The sequence below is a fragment of the Vidua chalybeata genome, chromosome 12 (assembly GCF_026979565.1).
Source record: "Vidua chalybeata isolate OUT-0048 chromosome 12, bVidCha1 merged haplotype, whole genome shotgun sequence".
NCBI lineage: Eukaryota > Metazoa > Chordata > Aves > Passeriformes > Viduidae > Vidua > Vidua chalybeata.
Genome location: NC_071541.1, coordinates 15,559,547 through 15,574,709, shown reverse-complemented (window position 1 = coordinate 15,574,709; position 15,163 = coordinate 15,559,547). Strand labels below are relative to the sequence as shown.

Below are 15,163 nucleotides of genomic sequence, written 5' to 3'. Positions count from 1 at the left end.
ATAGCAGCCTTGCCTGACCCTGTGCGGTCTGGGCTAAGCAAAGCCTCCGGTGCTGTGGTTCTTACCCGGGGATTCCTCGGGGCTGTGGTTTAAAAAGGGGTCGGACGCTGGAGCCGGACGGTGTGTGGATGCTGGAGCCGGTGTGTGGATGCTGGAGCCAGACAGCGTTTGGCAGCTGCCCGCACCACCGGGCACTCCTCTGCCGTGCTCCTCAGCCGGCTCTGCCCGAGCGCAGCGGGCAGCGCTGGGGCTGGAGCCCCTGCTCCCGGGGACCCGGGGCCGGTCGCCGTCCGTGTCACGGGCGGAGCGCTGAGGGCCGGGCGGGCCGAGGGGCGGCGCGGTGACGCGGCGGGGCGGGCAGGGACGCGGCGGGCTGGGCTGCGGGGCGGGCCGGGCAGCGGGGCGGAGCGGCAGCGGGGCCGGCACGGCCGCCATGCGCCGCTGAGGGCGCCGGCCGGGCCTCGCCATGGGGGCGCCGCCGCCCAACGGCAGCTTCGGCCTCACCGCCGGCACCCCGCGGCCCGCCGGGGCGCCGGGGCCCGGGGACCGCGGCTGCGAGAACGGCGCCCTCATGGACAGATTCGGCATCTTCCTGCAGGGGCTCCTGGGCGTCGTGGCCTTCAGCACCCTCATGCGTGAGTGGCGGGGCCGCGGCCTCCGGCCTGGCGGGGCGGGGAGCGGGCGGGCGGCCCGAGGACGGGTCGGGCTCGGCAGCGGTGCCGCGGCCGCGCTGCCCCGAGGCCGTCCCGGGAAGGGCCGGGCTGTCCCGGGCTCCCGGCCGGGGAGGGCTCGGAAGGGCCGCGGCGGCCTCGGGGGCGCAGCCGCCGGCGGCGCTTTGTGGGTGCCGGGTGAGCTGGAGCGGGGCCGTGCGGGGAGGCCTCAGAGGCGGTGGCTCGTGTCCTTTCGCTTTCATAAACTTGCCTTCCTAATGCTCGTACCCGTGCTGGTAGAATTCATCGGGTGGGTGTGTGTTCTGCTTGGAATTCTGCCAGCAGGAGGAGGTGGTGTGTGCGGAGCCGCTCGGGTTTGGGATGTACACAAGTCACGGGTTTGGCTGATCGGTTTTACTGCAGGTGCACCTACCGTGTCATGTCACCAGCAGCAAAGTCACACTTGTTTCGATCGTGCCTCGCTTCCTTGGAGGGCCATTCCTGGGAGCTGGAGCAGCCAGAGAGGTGTGTGGCCGCTGGCAGAGCTCAGCTGATGGGCAGCACTCCTTACGCTGCTCTTTGATTGTGGTGGAAAGGCAAGGAAGGTCTTTGATGGCTCCAGCCCTGTGGTGAGGAAGTCACAACAACGTGAAACAATTCTGGGGTACTCTGTCCCGTGCTCTAGTTAGTATCCTTTGGGTGGAGGAGCGGGAAAGAAGCCCAGTGTCATTACTCAGCTGACTGTGACCTTGCTGGTAGCAAAAGGTGGGAGAGGAAAAAGAGAACATCAGGGACATGTTTTATAATTTGATCTAAAGACTAAGATCCTGTTTACATTAGAATTGCACTGATGCCTTTTCATGCTGCTGTCATACTGTTATGGTTAACTCAGACATTTGCTAACACATTATATTTGCATGCCTTGGTGTCTCAGTTGCTATTAACAATTATATTGCTCTTCTAAAAGTTATGTGTGTAGCTGTCATCCTGTGGCTGAAGGGCAGCAGTAATCAGCAGTGTAGCATTTGGTCAGGACAGCAGCCTCATAATTAGAAGTTTTAGCAGTTTCCAAACAGAAGTACCTCTGTGTAAGAAGGTGATGAGTACACAGTGTTGGTTTTAGATTTAAGGGATAAAGATAGATAATTTTTATGGATTTGGCATCAAAAGATGAAGAACTACAGATGTTAGTTGTCAGGATGGTATCTTTTTTTCTGGAAATAGTATCTTTATGCATATTACAGTATCACTGGACTAAGTGATGACAAGAAAAAGCAAATATAAAAAGTAGGGAGTAGAAAAATGAAAACCTTGTTGTTGGCTGCACTTTCTGACTTGGGCTAGGTGCTGTTAAACCAGGAACTGGGAGGAGACTGTTGGTGCAGTTGTGGCAGAAGGGAGTGGAAGGCAGCCAGTGTATGGTGAGAAAGGAGTCTGTGTTCAAAGCAGACTAGAGCAAAAACATACCACCTCATCATTCTTAAAAGTGCATATATTCAAAAACATATGCACGGGTTTCTTTGTCCCAGCTTTGCCAGCTGCGTTCTCTTCCACAGTATTTTGTGCCTCTCCCTGAGCAGGAGGAGAAGTTGGTGACAGCACACGGGCCTGTTACACTGCTACAAGAGCAGCTCTCTGTTAGGGGCTGTTTTGTGCAAAAATTCTGTTTGTCTGGTAGCTTTTCCTGAATGTTTCTATTCACTAGCATCATAAAGTCACCCCGGGACACCTTTTTATGTCATATGGAAAACACCTAGTGTGTTGTTCCAAACCCTTTAAGGTTTCCTCAACAAATAGGACTTTTTGTGACAGGTAAGATGTGACAGCAAAGCAGGAACTTGTGGCTGAGAATGGAGGGGAGAGCATGACCTCAGCAAACATCTGGGCACCTACACAGCTGTTCCTGCCCCAGGCTGCTGGGGCAGGAGGGGTGACAGAGCTGCTGGAGCTGCATCACAGAACTGGATTGCATTTAAGCTGGAGTAGCTCTGGTCCTGTAGCTGTCTGGCACAAGAGAGGCTCTGGCACACAGGGAGAAACAGGTGGCTGTAGGCAGAGGCTGCTTGAGATTTGTGACTGCAGTCAGGCCCCTTTGGAACAGCAGTAATTCTCTGTGTGCAGCTGTATCATTTCTCCAGCTCTTGCCTTACCCATGACTGTCTGGTATTTAAATTTAATAAGGAGGAAGTCACTTGTCTTCTTTTGTTTCTTTTTTTTTTAAGAAAGCACTAGAAGGAGATGTTCTAATACTTCAGTTGTGATTAATGGTACTGAACCCTCTGTAGTAAAAGAAATTAAAGTAATGGCAGCAGAGATACATTGCACAATTGCTCTTTATGCGCAGAAACTGTCTTCCTTTGAAAAATATTCAATTTGACATGTAAAGAATAAGAAATTTTGGTAAGTGGCTAAATCAAAGGCTGACCCAGATGTCCCCTTTCCTAGATAAATTTTACCATGCTTGCATTCAGTGGAAAAAAGAAAATATTTTTAAATGTAAGCTGTAAGAGAAGAAGGACCTTTTCTGTGCCTCACTGCTGGATGTTCATCTACAAAGAACTGAATGACTGTTCTGAAAGCAAAATTATTTAATATCTGACACTCCAGTGTGCCACCTTTTTGTTCATGCCCCTGTTCAGTTGCTGTAAAGCTGTGCTGTCAGCTGACCTGCCAATGACATCATTCAAACTTCATATTTGAAGGGCTAAAATGTGTTAAGTATGAAGTTTTTAGTTTGTGGAAAATGTGGTGGCTCTCTGCCAGGGGGAGTGTGGGAGCTGCCCTGCTGTGTCTGTCTTCTGATGCTGGTAGGAAAGGCTTTCACCCCAGGCACATTATCAGCCTTCCTTGTGTGTTCCCTCTCTACTGAATGGGCACAACCAAGAAGTGACAGGAATGCTGAATTTCTCACTTTGAGCTGACAAAATGTTCATTTAACATTAATTCCTAGGTTTCCTTTTCCTTGTAGCTATTGACTCCCTGTTCTGACACACAGGGAATGAGGATCAGTTTCACCCACTCACCCTACCTTACCATTTAAATTAATGACTTTGTTCTAGGTTTTTCCAGATTCAGATATAACCTGTCACAATTCCCTAATCTTTTTCTTGTGGAAGGTGCTTCTAGTGATCATCTATTTCGAGTTTATATGGGAGCTTCCCTATCTCCCTTTAAAAGAGTCAAAGTTTGCATGTGGTTTTTATTGTTGTAAGTTAAGGCCACACAAATCCACTCCTGATTCCAAATTACCCTGCTGTTCTTGATGTGAAGCATGTGCAGGGAGGTCCTTTTCTGATGTCTGAACCAGTAGTGAATTTTCTTAATATTATCAGAGCCCACTTTCTGTCTTGTGTTTAATTACTGTGAATTAATTTTACTGCTCAGCTGTGAGGCTGAAGATGTGTGAAACAGTTTCACCCAGATGCTTCAGAGGTTCCAATACAAGAAAAGCTGAACTGAAGTTGGGTGTGACAACTTCTGTTGGGTCTCTCCTGACCACAGGCTCTAACTCCCTATCCAAGGGAACTAACTTTGATGAAAAAACACCTCATTTTGGCAAGTCTGCTTGCACTGGCAGCCCTCTTGGACTCTGGCCACTAACTCTCCAACCTATTAGCCTGGTGGTTTTAAGTGTATTGCTTGGTTTTGTTCTTGTCCCTCCTGCCTTACATATGCATTTGTTTTTTCACCCTGGTTTATTTAAGCCAAGCCATTTCATAACAGGAAGTCTTAATGAGTTTCCCTTGATGGAAGAAATGCATGTTTATGCTACAGGTCACTAAGGCAAAGATAATATTTTTTCAAAGTTTGCTGCTATCACATTTGTATCTTATTTCACAGGATCTTGATTTTAAGTGATGGCTTTGCTCCTTAGGTGCTTGAGGTTCCTTGGTGCAATATTTGTGTTTGTTTCCTGATGCCACAAAGCAGGTTTTAAACACTTTAGTATAATACCATGTGTCTGTAATTACAAGCACCTTCTGAGCATTCTGGGGTTGGGCTTTCATTGGTAGTGAATGATAAGAGAGGGATGATAGCACAGTATTCTCATACGTGTATGACATTAGATGTAGGTTTAAAAAACTCCATTTTTATTACCCAAACCCGGGAAAGGCATGGGCAAAAACCCACTGCCCATCCCCTTACCCTAACAAACTGTTCAAAGTAGTTTATTTACTAAGCTTGTTTGCCAGAAAATTGGTACCTCATCAGAGTGTGGCAGTGTTTGTTTTGGGCTACTTAGGAATGGCTGACGAATCAGATGTAAGTTGTATGATGAATTATTGAAATAGAGGAGTCAGTTGGTTCTCTGCAGGTAGAAGGTTTGTGTCTGTCTGTGAGGAAAATACAAATACGCTGTAAAGGAGACCAGAGTGTGGGAGTCTGTTCCCTTTTTATGGCTTGTTACAGTTTGTGTCTGTACTCAGGCTGAGAAGGGTTTACAAAAGTGGGATGACTGGGTTCAGGTGCAGTGAATAGCTGAGTAGGTGGGTTTGCTGTTGAGTCACAGATGAAACAAAAAGAAACCATTCCAATAAAAGATACTATATATATTGTAAGGTGCTCTCTTTGCTTTACATTAAAGGAAATACCTTAAAAACTACATCCTTAATGCCAGTGAACTTTACAGCAAGGTTTTCCCACTTAAAAAGCTGTCCAAGGAGAAGGAATGCTTTTTCACATAATAAGCTATCTTAGTAGGTAATTTAGTAGAATTTGAAATGCTTTAGCAAAAATGTGCTTTTCAGAGGAATTATTTCATATTTACATTAAGGTAAAGGAGTAATTTTATGGGAATAATGTTCTGGAGAGAAGGAATTAAAGGTAATTCCAGTTGCCTTTAACAAAAAAGCATAAAATAAGCTATTGGATATAAAAGGTCTAAACCATATGATTTAGTTGTTTTCTATAGCAATTGTCTTTCTGCTTGAGCAGGCTTAGAAAATATGAAAATTTGATAGCAGTGGAATACAGATCTCTGAGTAACAGCAACTAGTTTAATATGCATGGCATTTCCTGAGATGCTGGGCAGTGGCCTGCTAGCTTTATTAATAAAAGCATTTCTTGAAAGATTTTATGTAATTCTGACTTGCTAATACTGCATCCTTGAATGTATTTGCTCTGAGTGGTGCAGTTCGTGTTCACATGAATTCCTGAGGACCCCTCAGCAGGGTCCTTTTTGTATTAAAGCTTGTCTCGTACAAAAGTGTCAGATCAGAAATGGGAGCTTTCCTAGTTGTGAAAATACGAGCAGCATTGTGCTTGCACACCGCAGGCACGATGCAAAACGCGCTTTTTTCATTCTCCTAGAACTCTCACAAGTGCAAGCTCCCGGCGGCTTACCGGGTAAACGCAGAGCTGGCGTTGCAATGTGTGCTAGGAATGAGTTTGAGCAGCGCTCTGGGGTACCGCTGCAGCGGGGGTGAGTCCCTGTGCAGGTAAAGGAACACTGGTAAGATGTTGAACTGTGCTAAAAGGCGAGGTTTGGGAGAGCATTTTGAAAAAGTGGGAAGTGACAAAAGCTGCCCGGGGAGCAGCGGGACTCGCGGGTGGCGGGGTCGGGGCAGGACCCTGGAGAGCTCCCGGGGCCGGGTCGGAGCCTGCCCCTGGCCGGGCAGCCGGCTGAGGAGGGACGCTCACCCGGAGCCACGGCCCGCGGCGGGTTCGGCCGCCTGGCAGGAAGGGCTGAGGCAGCTCCCTCCCGTCTGGCTGGGCCAGGCAGGAAACAGGATGGGGTGATGGTAGCAGAAATATGTGGTACTCTCGTCCTCCTTCGGGCCCATTCCATGGCAATTAGTGACGATCGGTATCGCAGGGCACTGCAGTAGGTGTTGTTCTGTAGGTTAAGTGTCTGCTTGTAGCTGCAGGACTTGGAAAAGCCCTGTGAGGTCACTTTGGTCAGGGCCAAGTAAATTGTGCCTTACAATGATCCAGTGTTTCCTTATCCCCAGATGGTCAGGTATCACTTGCAGCCATGTAGCAGTGCTGCTGCTTGTTTGTTTTAAATAAATCATCAGCCCTTCCAGTGCCTCTGTGACATCCTGAGCCGTGTTTGAGACAAATAGGAGAGATACACTACGAGCTGTAGCAGAAAAAAGAAATCCAACCCTGGCTGAATTAGCAAAGTAAATTACTTTCTTTTGCCATGCTAATATTGTATTACTCTTTAACATATGAAGCATCTATGTGGAATAAATTCTGTCTATTGTGAACTCTCCAGAAAAAGGCACATCTTGCTGACAAATTTCATGCTGTACAAAAGCATGTAATAATAGGGTTGGGCTGCTTTCAAGATGTACAATTCTTAGTTGCCATAGATTGTAATAGCACTTTATTGGTCCTCATGTCCTGATCATATCAGGTCATTAATATTTTAGTGTCACTGACTATCCTTGAAACACCATGCCAGTAAAAGTTAAAACAAGGAAAATAAGGCACCAATATAGACAAATAATCTGCAATCTCTAGGACTCTCTTCATTAGGTCTGATGCCCTACTTTGTCTTGCTGGCTCAGAAAGTGTTACATTTTCTTATGACTCAGCTGATGGCTGGATGTAGTTGTATGCCCCATAATAAGATTGTTCTAAGTACAATTACACAATGTCATTCACATTGTGAAATGTTTAGGAAAAAGGATAAGTTATGTTGACATTTGTAAACTATTAAAATGATAAATTATCTAGGAACTCTGAAGCTGTGTTTAATTAGGATGAACTTCTAGACTGTTAGCTAGACTGGTGTTTAACTCTAAAGTGCATAGTGAATGTCTTCTGACTGGTGTTTTATAATTAAATCTGTAAGGAGCTGATTTGTACAGACACACAGGGTGCAGTTTTGCATTCTGTGGGGATATTAATTTCATGGTTAATGAAGTTTGCATTCTTAAAGTGGTATTTAACAAGGTCTTATCTGTGTGGATTTTGTTGATGAAGTGAAAAATCAGGTCTGCTTTCTCATGCCTGCTGGGCGGAAATGCTTTGCATTCTCAAAGATTTCTTGATCTCAGCAAAATTTATTCCCTGTGAAACTCAGTTTGTTAAATCTGTGGCAGACTGAATATAAGCTCAGAGCTTGCATGAGTCTGCTTTTGCAGGTGGTGTGGGCATGAGGTTTTAAGGTTCAGTCAGGGATAACTAAACCTATTCACAGTGATGATTATAATACAGAAGACCTTTTTTTCTGCCACTTACCCTGAATCACACATTTTCTATATATTTGTTGTCATAACCTCATGTTGTCATATATAAGGAAGGTTGAGAATGAAAATGAGCTAGAATAGATTTACAGTTCAAATTCCTCATAGCTCAAGGTTCAGATCCGTAGTTCCAGGTGTGACTTATTTTACAGACATGCAGAGCTACAGCAGGGGAAAATCATGTCAAGGAAGTTACTAAACTTATTTTTTTCTGGGTTTTACGATATTTTTTCCTCTAAATGTTGCAAATTTTTTTTTATTTTTAATAATAAGCAAACATTGTTTTGCGGTTTGATATGGTTTTGATCATTTTGTCTTCTGTCACATTTTTGGCTACCCCAGATTCTATACCCCAGATTCTAAGACCAAGCATTCCTCCTCTCATGGTGATTAATATATGTTGGCTTGCCTGAGAGGAGAGGAGAGCTGTGCCACAGTTCCTGTTTTCTCTGGTGCTGGGACAGTAACAAGCTCAGGAGCAGCTGGTCTGGGAGCTGCAGGGTGCTCAGGATGTGAAGATTTGTGACAAGGAGTTTATTTGGGTGCTGCTTCTGTTTGAGAGGTTTCTCCATTGCTCCACTGACACTGTGAAAAGGATGAAGCAATGGAAGTAAATACAAATAAGGTTCACCACAGCAATCTTGGACAGTCTAGGCAGTCCCCTTGAGAAAGTTCTTTACTTACAGGAGCAACCTTTGCTTGCTTTTTCTTTTTTCACTGTGATTTTTTTTTTGTTTCTCAAAAATACAGGATTTTTCCATGGAACAAAAATTACTTTTAAATTACAAGCAGCTATTTACAACTACCAGCGTATATCCTCTGTCTCTAATAATTTCTGAAGATACTATGCTCTAAAATTTTCATTCCATTTTAGAATAATTGCCTTTACTTCCTTCCTGGTACTGAAGAAGCTGCTATTCAATATCTTCCAGCACCTGCTTTGAGGCAGGTGGTGTGACTAACAGCCTACATTATTTTATATACATAGGACTTAAATGCTTTCTTTGGAAGGTAATTGTAATGGTAGAAGATGAAATAGTCTAAGGAGCTTTAAAATTATTGGGGGGGGAGGAAGTCCCACCCTCCTCCATCTAATCTTAAAACCTTGAGTTACTTACGGCAGTATGTTTTCAGTGCTGGCATTAGGTTTTGGTGTTGTTAAGGAGTAAGAAGCCTTTTGCAGGTGGAAATTGTTACATGATTTCATCCTGATTTCATAAATTTAATTTATGAAGTGTATACCTAGTTGTTAGATACATGATGTCAAAGAAGCCTGCATAATTGGCCTCTGACTCTCCTTTCATGATATTTGATCATGTGCGAAGAGAATATATGAAAGTAGGTTGTGTATCTTTTGTTCTTTTTAAAACAGTTGGTGTTGTATGAAATGTTTGTCTTGCAATTCAATGCTTTGATAGTTCCAGTCTAGGAAGACTGACTCTGGTAAGCAAAGCTCTTTAGAATTTAAATGGTCTCTGAATATACAGTTTACATCTACTTTTGGCCTCCTTGATTTAACATATTTGCTGTTTTATCATTTTTTACAAAGTTTTTACAGTTTTCTTTTTACATCTTTTTTGTATCTGAACTTACATTTCAGGTTTGCTTTCTGCTTTTAAAACTGTTACAGTTTCTGCCTTGCTTAATGTTTTAATGAATACTGATTGAGTTTGGAGCTGTGCTGTGGCAGTTCTGCCCGTTCCCAAGAGCTGATTTAAAACAAGCGGCTTGAATGACTTAAAGTTCATTGATACCTGTTGTCATACTAATAACGTTCAGAAAGCTTCATGTATTATTGAGTGATCTTGTGAATGCTGTACGTGAAAATGGTGTTGTGAATCGTAAATTGCTGCTTAGTGCACATTAATATGGATTGATTCTATTTGTCTTGTGCTAAATAATTCATGTTTCCCAAATGGTTCTGATTTCTAGCAGAGAAAAAAATCCACTTGAACACAGTACACTGTATTTTTCAGTCTTCACTGGGTGCTTGCATAGCATGACAGGAATGGCACGGCTGTTTTTCTAGCAACCTTGCTTTTTCATTTGGTAGTTGTTTAATGATTCCTGGTTCAGAATATAAAAGTCTTTGCAGGAGGGATCTGTATCAACTTCCCAATGCCAATCTCACAGGCATTTTCACTGGAAGCCTAGATTTGCTTTGCTTTAACTATCTCATATCTGTTGAAGAAACAGAATAGCAAATGCATCTCTCTCTGAAAGTGCTGGGAAACTGATTTATTAGGACTTTCAAACAGAGCACACCTTGACCCAACAGTGCTGTGTATGCTAAATGCAAAGATAACAAATGTCTGTCTCTTAAGACTGAATTGTGGCTTTTAACTTTATTATTTGGATAAATATTTCCTAAGCTACTTGTGCTGTTTACCTTAGAGTTCTTAAAGCAGTTACTTGCAGCCCTTTATTTTTAGCATTGCCATGGCTTTTGGGAGCTGAGGGCTGGATGCTTCTGTTTACAGAGTGTGTTGTAGATGCATTTTATGATTTCTAAAGTGCTTCTCTCTCTGGGGAGGCAGCAAATAGGTTAGTAATCAAAAGTGAGAAGTTGTGTGCAATTCTCCCTCTGCTAAGTTTGTTTAGTTGTTTTAAAAGTAAGCTTTACCTTTAAGAAAAAGGAAAACAAGCTCCATGACAATGGCTATTGATGTGGTGTGTCTGGGCTGCTGGCTCTGCTAAGATGTATTTGTTTCCTTTATTGACAGCCAAGTTAATGCATCTGTCAGAGCCACACAGTCATGTGCTACCAGGATGCACGAGATCAGTCTTGCTAAAATTGTCTTAGGCTGAATTGTATTCAGGTAATATGATTTATTTGTGTCTCCCACAGCCAGGCTATACAAGCTAAGGATTTAGGAAAAAATTCTGGAGCCTAAAGTGCGTACATGTTAGGAATAAGAAACTCACCAACCTCATGTAATGCATTTGACTGCCTTTCCTGAAGCAGCAGAATCATCTGATTTATTCCAAAGCCCAGACAGCAGTATTTAGGGTTGTTTTCCTGATAATGATTTGTCCTCTCCTCCCCTGCACTGTGAAGGGGAGCTTTACTTTGTGATAGCCATTCCCTGCAGAATGACTGTAAAGTTTTAGCTCTCACTAAACCTTTGAAGGGACAAAATTTACAGGTGGGTTTTTAGCTGGCTGTGGAAGCAGGTAGGAAGTAAATGCTTTTACACAGGTAACTTTCAGTTACTGTATTTCACCAGCTTTTATCTAGCAAGCACTTCTGCCCATTTGATAAATAATGTGAAATCCAGTGCTGGCACCTTGTTTTCAGTCATCTCTTGTCATCTGTGTTGAGACAAAGGAGCCCAGGTCATGAGATAGCTGGGCTTGGTGGATGCTTGGCACTGATGTCTAACTTTGCAGTAAAACAGAGCCCCTTGTTCTCTGCTCTGACAAAAGTTCCAGTCAGGCCCACAAAGGTTTTGCTGCCTTAACCACAACATTGTCATCACTGCTGCCAGTGGAACAGAGACTGGGATAAGATCTGTGGTTTGCAGGTACCTCGTGGCTGTCCAGGCACTGCATCCTGAGTGTGACGTGTCCCTGAATAACCAACTGGCTGGGTCATTAAACTTTATTGTGTCCAGCTTTCTATAAAGTTTCTCCCTGGGTGACCTTCTTTAATGGACCAGTTCTTAATTGCACTACAGAATCATCAAGGCCAAGGGCACAGTGGAATTAAGAAAGGGATTGGGTACTTGCATGGCTAATGCTGTTTTCTCTCTTACAGAAGTTTTAAAAATCCTTTTTGCCAGACAGCAAAGCTGAGGGCTCATGTACTTTGTCTAATACTGACTAGAACAAAATTTTCCCTTGAGTGAGTTATTCCATGACTTTTTTCATCATGAAGAAGCCATGGTTCCTGGTGTGTTTCTCCAATGCAGCAATATCACTGGAAATCAGTTCTAGTCCAATATAATTTCTGCTTTAGTATCATGGGTATCTCAGGTGTGGAGAAGTCTGTGTCCTTAAGCAAAAAATATTATGTGGAATTCTGGAGCTCTTATGCAGGGAGATAAGCAGCAGGCTTTCAGGATGTCCTGCATTTGAGCATGTAGCTAATGGGGCATAGGAATAGAAGGAAGAATTTGCAGTAGGGCAAAAATTGAATTGCCAAGAGCATAGTGCATTTTGGGGCTGGAGAAATGAGCAGCACGCCAAAAACACACTGGTTCTTTTGGTGTTTTTTTACAATCACATTTATTACCTCTTTTTGAAACAGATGCAGACAGAATTCCTTTTCTTAACTCTGAGTTTGGGGAGATGCTGAGCTCATAAGTGTCACAAAAGCTTTGGTAATTGAGTGATACATGGTTCACAGACCTATGTATCTTTTGTAAGGCATCATTGTAGCCTATTCTCATTGGACATGTTTCTTGCACAGTTAATTCTAAAAAGAAAAATTCTGTTTTGGGGAAATCTTGTATGTAATCTCATGTAATTATTTATTCTCACTGTGCTCCTACCAAGAAAATAATGGGAAAGGGACAAAGTGAAATGGCAAGACAAGCCTCTTAAAGGCTTTGCTTTAACAGTAAAGGGAGGTAAGTGCAAATTAATAATAAAGATCACAAATAACATGAATTTCATGGGTTGTTGTCATTCCATAGTCATGTGAATTTTCAGGACTTACTAATGTGCATATGCTTGTTCAGGACAGACATGGTTCCCACTGTTGTGGGAAAAGTGTTGATACTAACAAGTAGAACAGTGTTTTTCAAAGTCTTCCCAAATAGAATTTTAAAAAATAAAAATCTGGCCTGTGTATGTAGTTGACTTTACAAGTTTTTTACAAGGTTAGAAAGTGTAGGTTCAAATTTGTGAGGCATATGGTCTGATAACCAAATGTTCTGGAAATAGTGCCATTCTCTGAGAGTGGTCACCTGAAAATCTGCATCTGATTCCAAGCTCGGGTGCTACTGCTTGGTGTAACTTCAGCTGTTACTCCACACACAGTGAGCAAACAGCCTTGTACAGGAAACTTGTAATACTTGTCAGGAATGCTGGAAATTGTGTGAATCAATACCACAGTAGCCTGCAGATCCCAGCAGTCTTGCACTGTGAGGGCTGTGTTGGAGGATCTGTCTGGTTGCAAACTTGTTATTTGGGAAGCTCACACTGCAGCAGATTTCTCAGTGTGAGATTCTGTCCCTCCACATATTATGTGTGTGTGTGTGATTTTCAGTTAGCCATACTTTAGTCCTTTGATAATTGGTTCAAATCTTGGAACTTTTTAAGTGTCAGATCACAGGAAAATGAGTTCTAGACTTACATACCAATTTTTTTGGAAGGGACTCCAAATGTCACCTGCTTCCACCTCCTGCTCAGAGCAGGGCTGGCCCATGTCCCCTTGCTTGGAGCATTGTCCAGGGTAATCCTCAAGGTCTGTCAGACTGCAGTCACTGCATGTTCTTCGGGCAACTTGTTGCAGAATTTAATTGCCCTCACTGGAAATTTTTTACTCCTTTCACCCTGGAATTTCCCTGGCTCCAACTTGTGGCTGTTTCCTGTGTCCCGTGCCCTTGTGAGAAGAGTCCAATTCTGCCCCAGCTGAAACTGCTCACGCACGTGAGGAAATGTGAATGTGGTGTGCAAATGTGATCCTCACCAACCTTTCCTTCTTTTCTCTTTGGCCAGCTCAGCTGTTGCTCTGCTGAGATTTGATGACAGAAATACATAGGAGGTTTATGAAATGAAACATTCAGTCACATGCTTTGTCTGTGACCCATCTTTGAAAAAGTTTTGAGAAGCACTGGAAGCACAGGTGAAATTCCCAACTCTCTCCTCAGAAGAGCAGTGTTGTCATAGTGCAGCTGCAGAGGACATTGAGCATGTTGATTTTACTTTTTTTTTAATTTCAAATTAATGAGCTAGAGAAACCTTTGATCTTTACTGGGGTCAGAACGATTCTTACTGAGAATTGCCAGAACCTGCATCTAAGAAATGCAGTAGTGCGTGACACATAGAAACATTTCAAAGGTGGGAGATGAGCCAGATTTGTGCTGCTACAAGAGCAACCATCCAGAAACTTGGAGTTCTTGAATCCATATTGAAGTTCACATCAGCAAAATAGTTCCTGTGGGACTTCTTGAGGAGATGAAGGAGAGAGAGAAAGGCTGGTTTTCAAGTGTTGCTTTGCATATTGATGACTTGGAGAGGTTTTATTTCATTTCTTGTCTGTCTTCTGGCTGTTGTTTTTCCCTGTGAGTCTTCTGAAATTCTGATTGCAAAACTCCCACATTAAAGTAAGTGTTAGAAACCCTTCCACAGTACTCTGGCATTAATTATTCCTAGAATTTCAATGAAGTGGGAAGACAATTCAATGAACTTGAATTTTGCATTAGCAATACTATGTCTTGTATGCTTACCTATTATCTGTCCATCTGGCAGCTCGCATGCTTGTTGGCAGGAGTGCTTTTATTTCCTTTCCTGAAAAATTCTGGCACTGAATATGTAAACAAGCAATGCTTCTTTCTTCATTTATAATTCAGCATGAGATTCTGCACGTTATTAGTTAATTAATATTAAGTGTGGTGGATGGCTGCCGGTGCGAGCGCGGCGCTCCGAGCTGGAGCATATGGAGCAGCGCCGCGTGCTCGCAGGCAGAGCCGGCAGATTGAGATCCATCTGTCAGCTGACACACGCACCAGCCCCAGTTTGTGCTGAGACTGCCAAGAGAAACGGGCTGGGGCTGGGAGCCGCAATCCTGACTGCTTTTGGGGAGCACAAGGGGAGAAATTACTTTCCCCATCCCAATTTGATAGGTGCTTAGAAAGTGCCAGTAAAGATTCTGTAAGGAGCGTGTGCTGACTTTTGGTTCCAAAATTAATGTATGACTAGTGAGCATGCTGAGGACCCTGAGCTTACCAGTGTGGTTGTCTACAGCCTGTTGGGTTTTTGCTCAGTTCAGTCACTGGGAAGGCTCAAATTCTGCATCACGGGTATGTTGAGAAGTAGCTGGCAATGTCTGCACCTGTCAGAAACACCTGATGCTCACAGACACTGCTGCAAGGAGCTGGGCTGGGCAAACAGCACTTTCATGTGGACCTACCGGGCTTTCAGGTGTACAGGTACATATTCATCAGGTTGCACCTGCTAAAGATTTTACTCATTGAATTTGAAGGCATACATTTTTGTGGTGTGAGCAGCCAGTCAGTACATTCTCAAAAGACAGCTGCAGAGGCTTTCCAAGTTTGTTCTCCTGTTTAATGTGAACTCAAATGAAATGTGTTTCTAGAACTGGCCAGAGAACACAAACCTTATCAAGACTGTTTCTCAGTACAGATAAAA

At 43.6% G+C, this 15,163-nt stretch overlaps 1 protein-coding gene across 1 annotated transcript in view; it reads left to right on the top strand.

Annotated features, from left to right (window-relative positions):
- Nucleotides 1-466: 466 nt before the first annotated feature.
- Nucleotides 467-15,163, top strand: part of STIMATE (STIM activating enhancer) — a 34,119-nt gene continuing 19,422 nt past the window's right edge. The window contains exon 1 of the mRNA XM_053953532.1: nucleotides 467-635. Within this exon, the coding sequence (XP_053809507.1) occupies nucleotides 467-635 (169 nt within the window). The remainder of the gene's footprint in view (nucleotides 636-15,163) is intronic.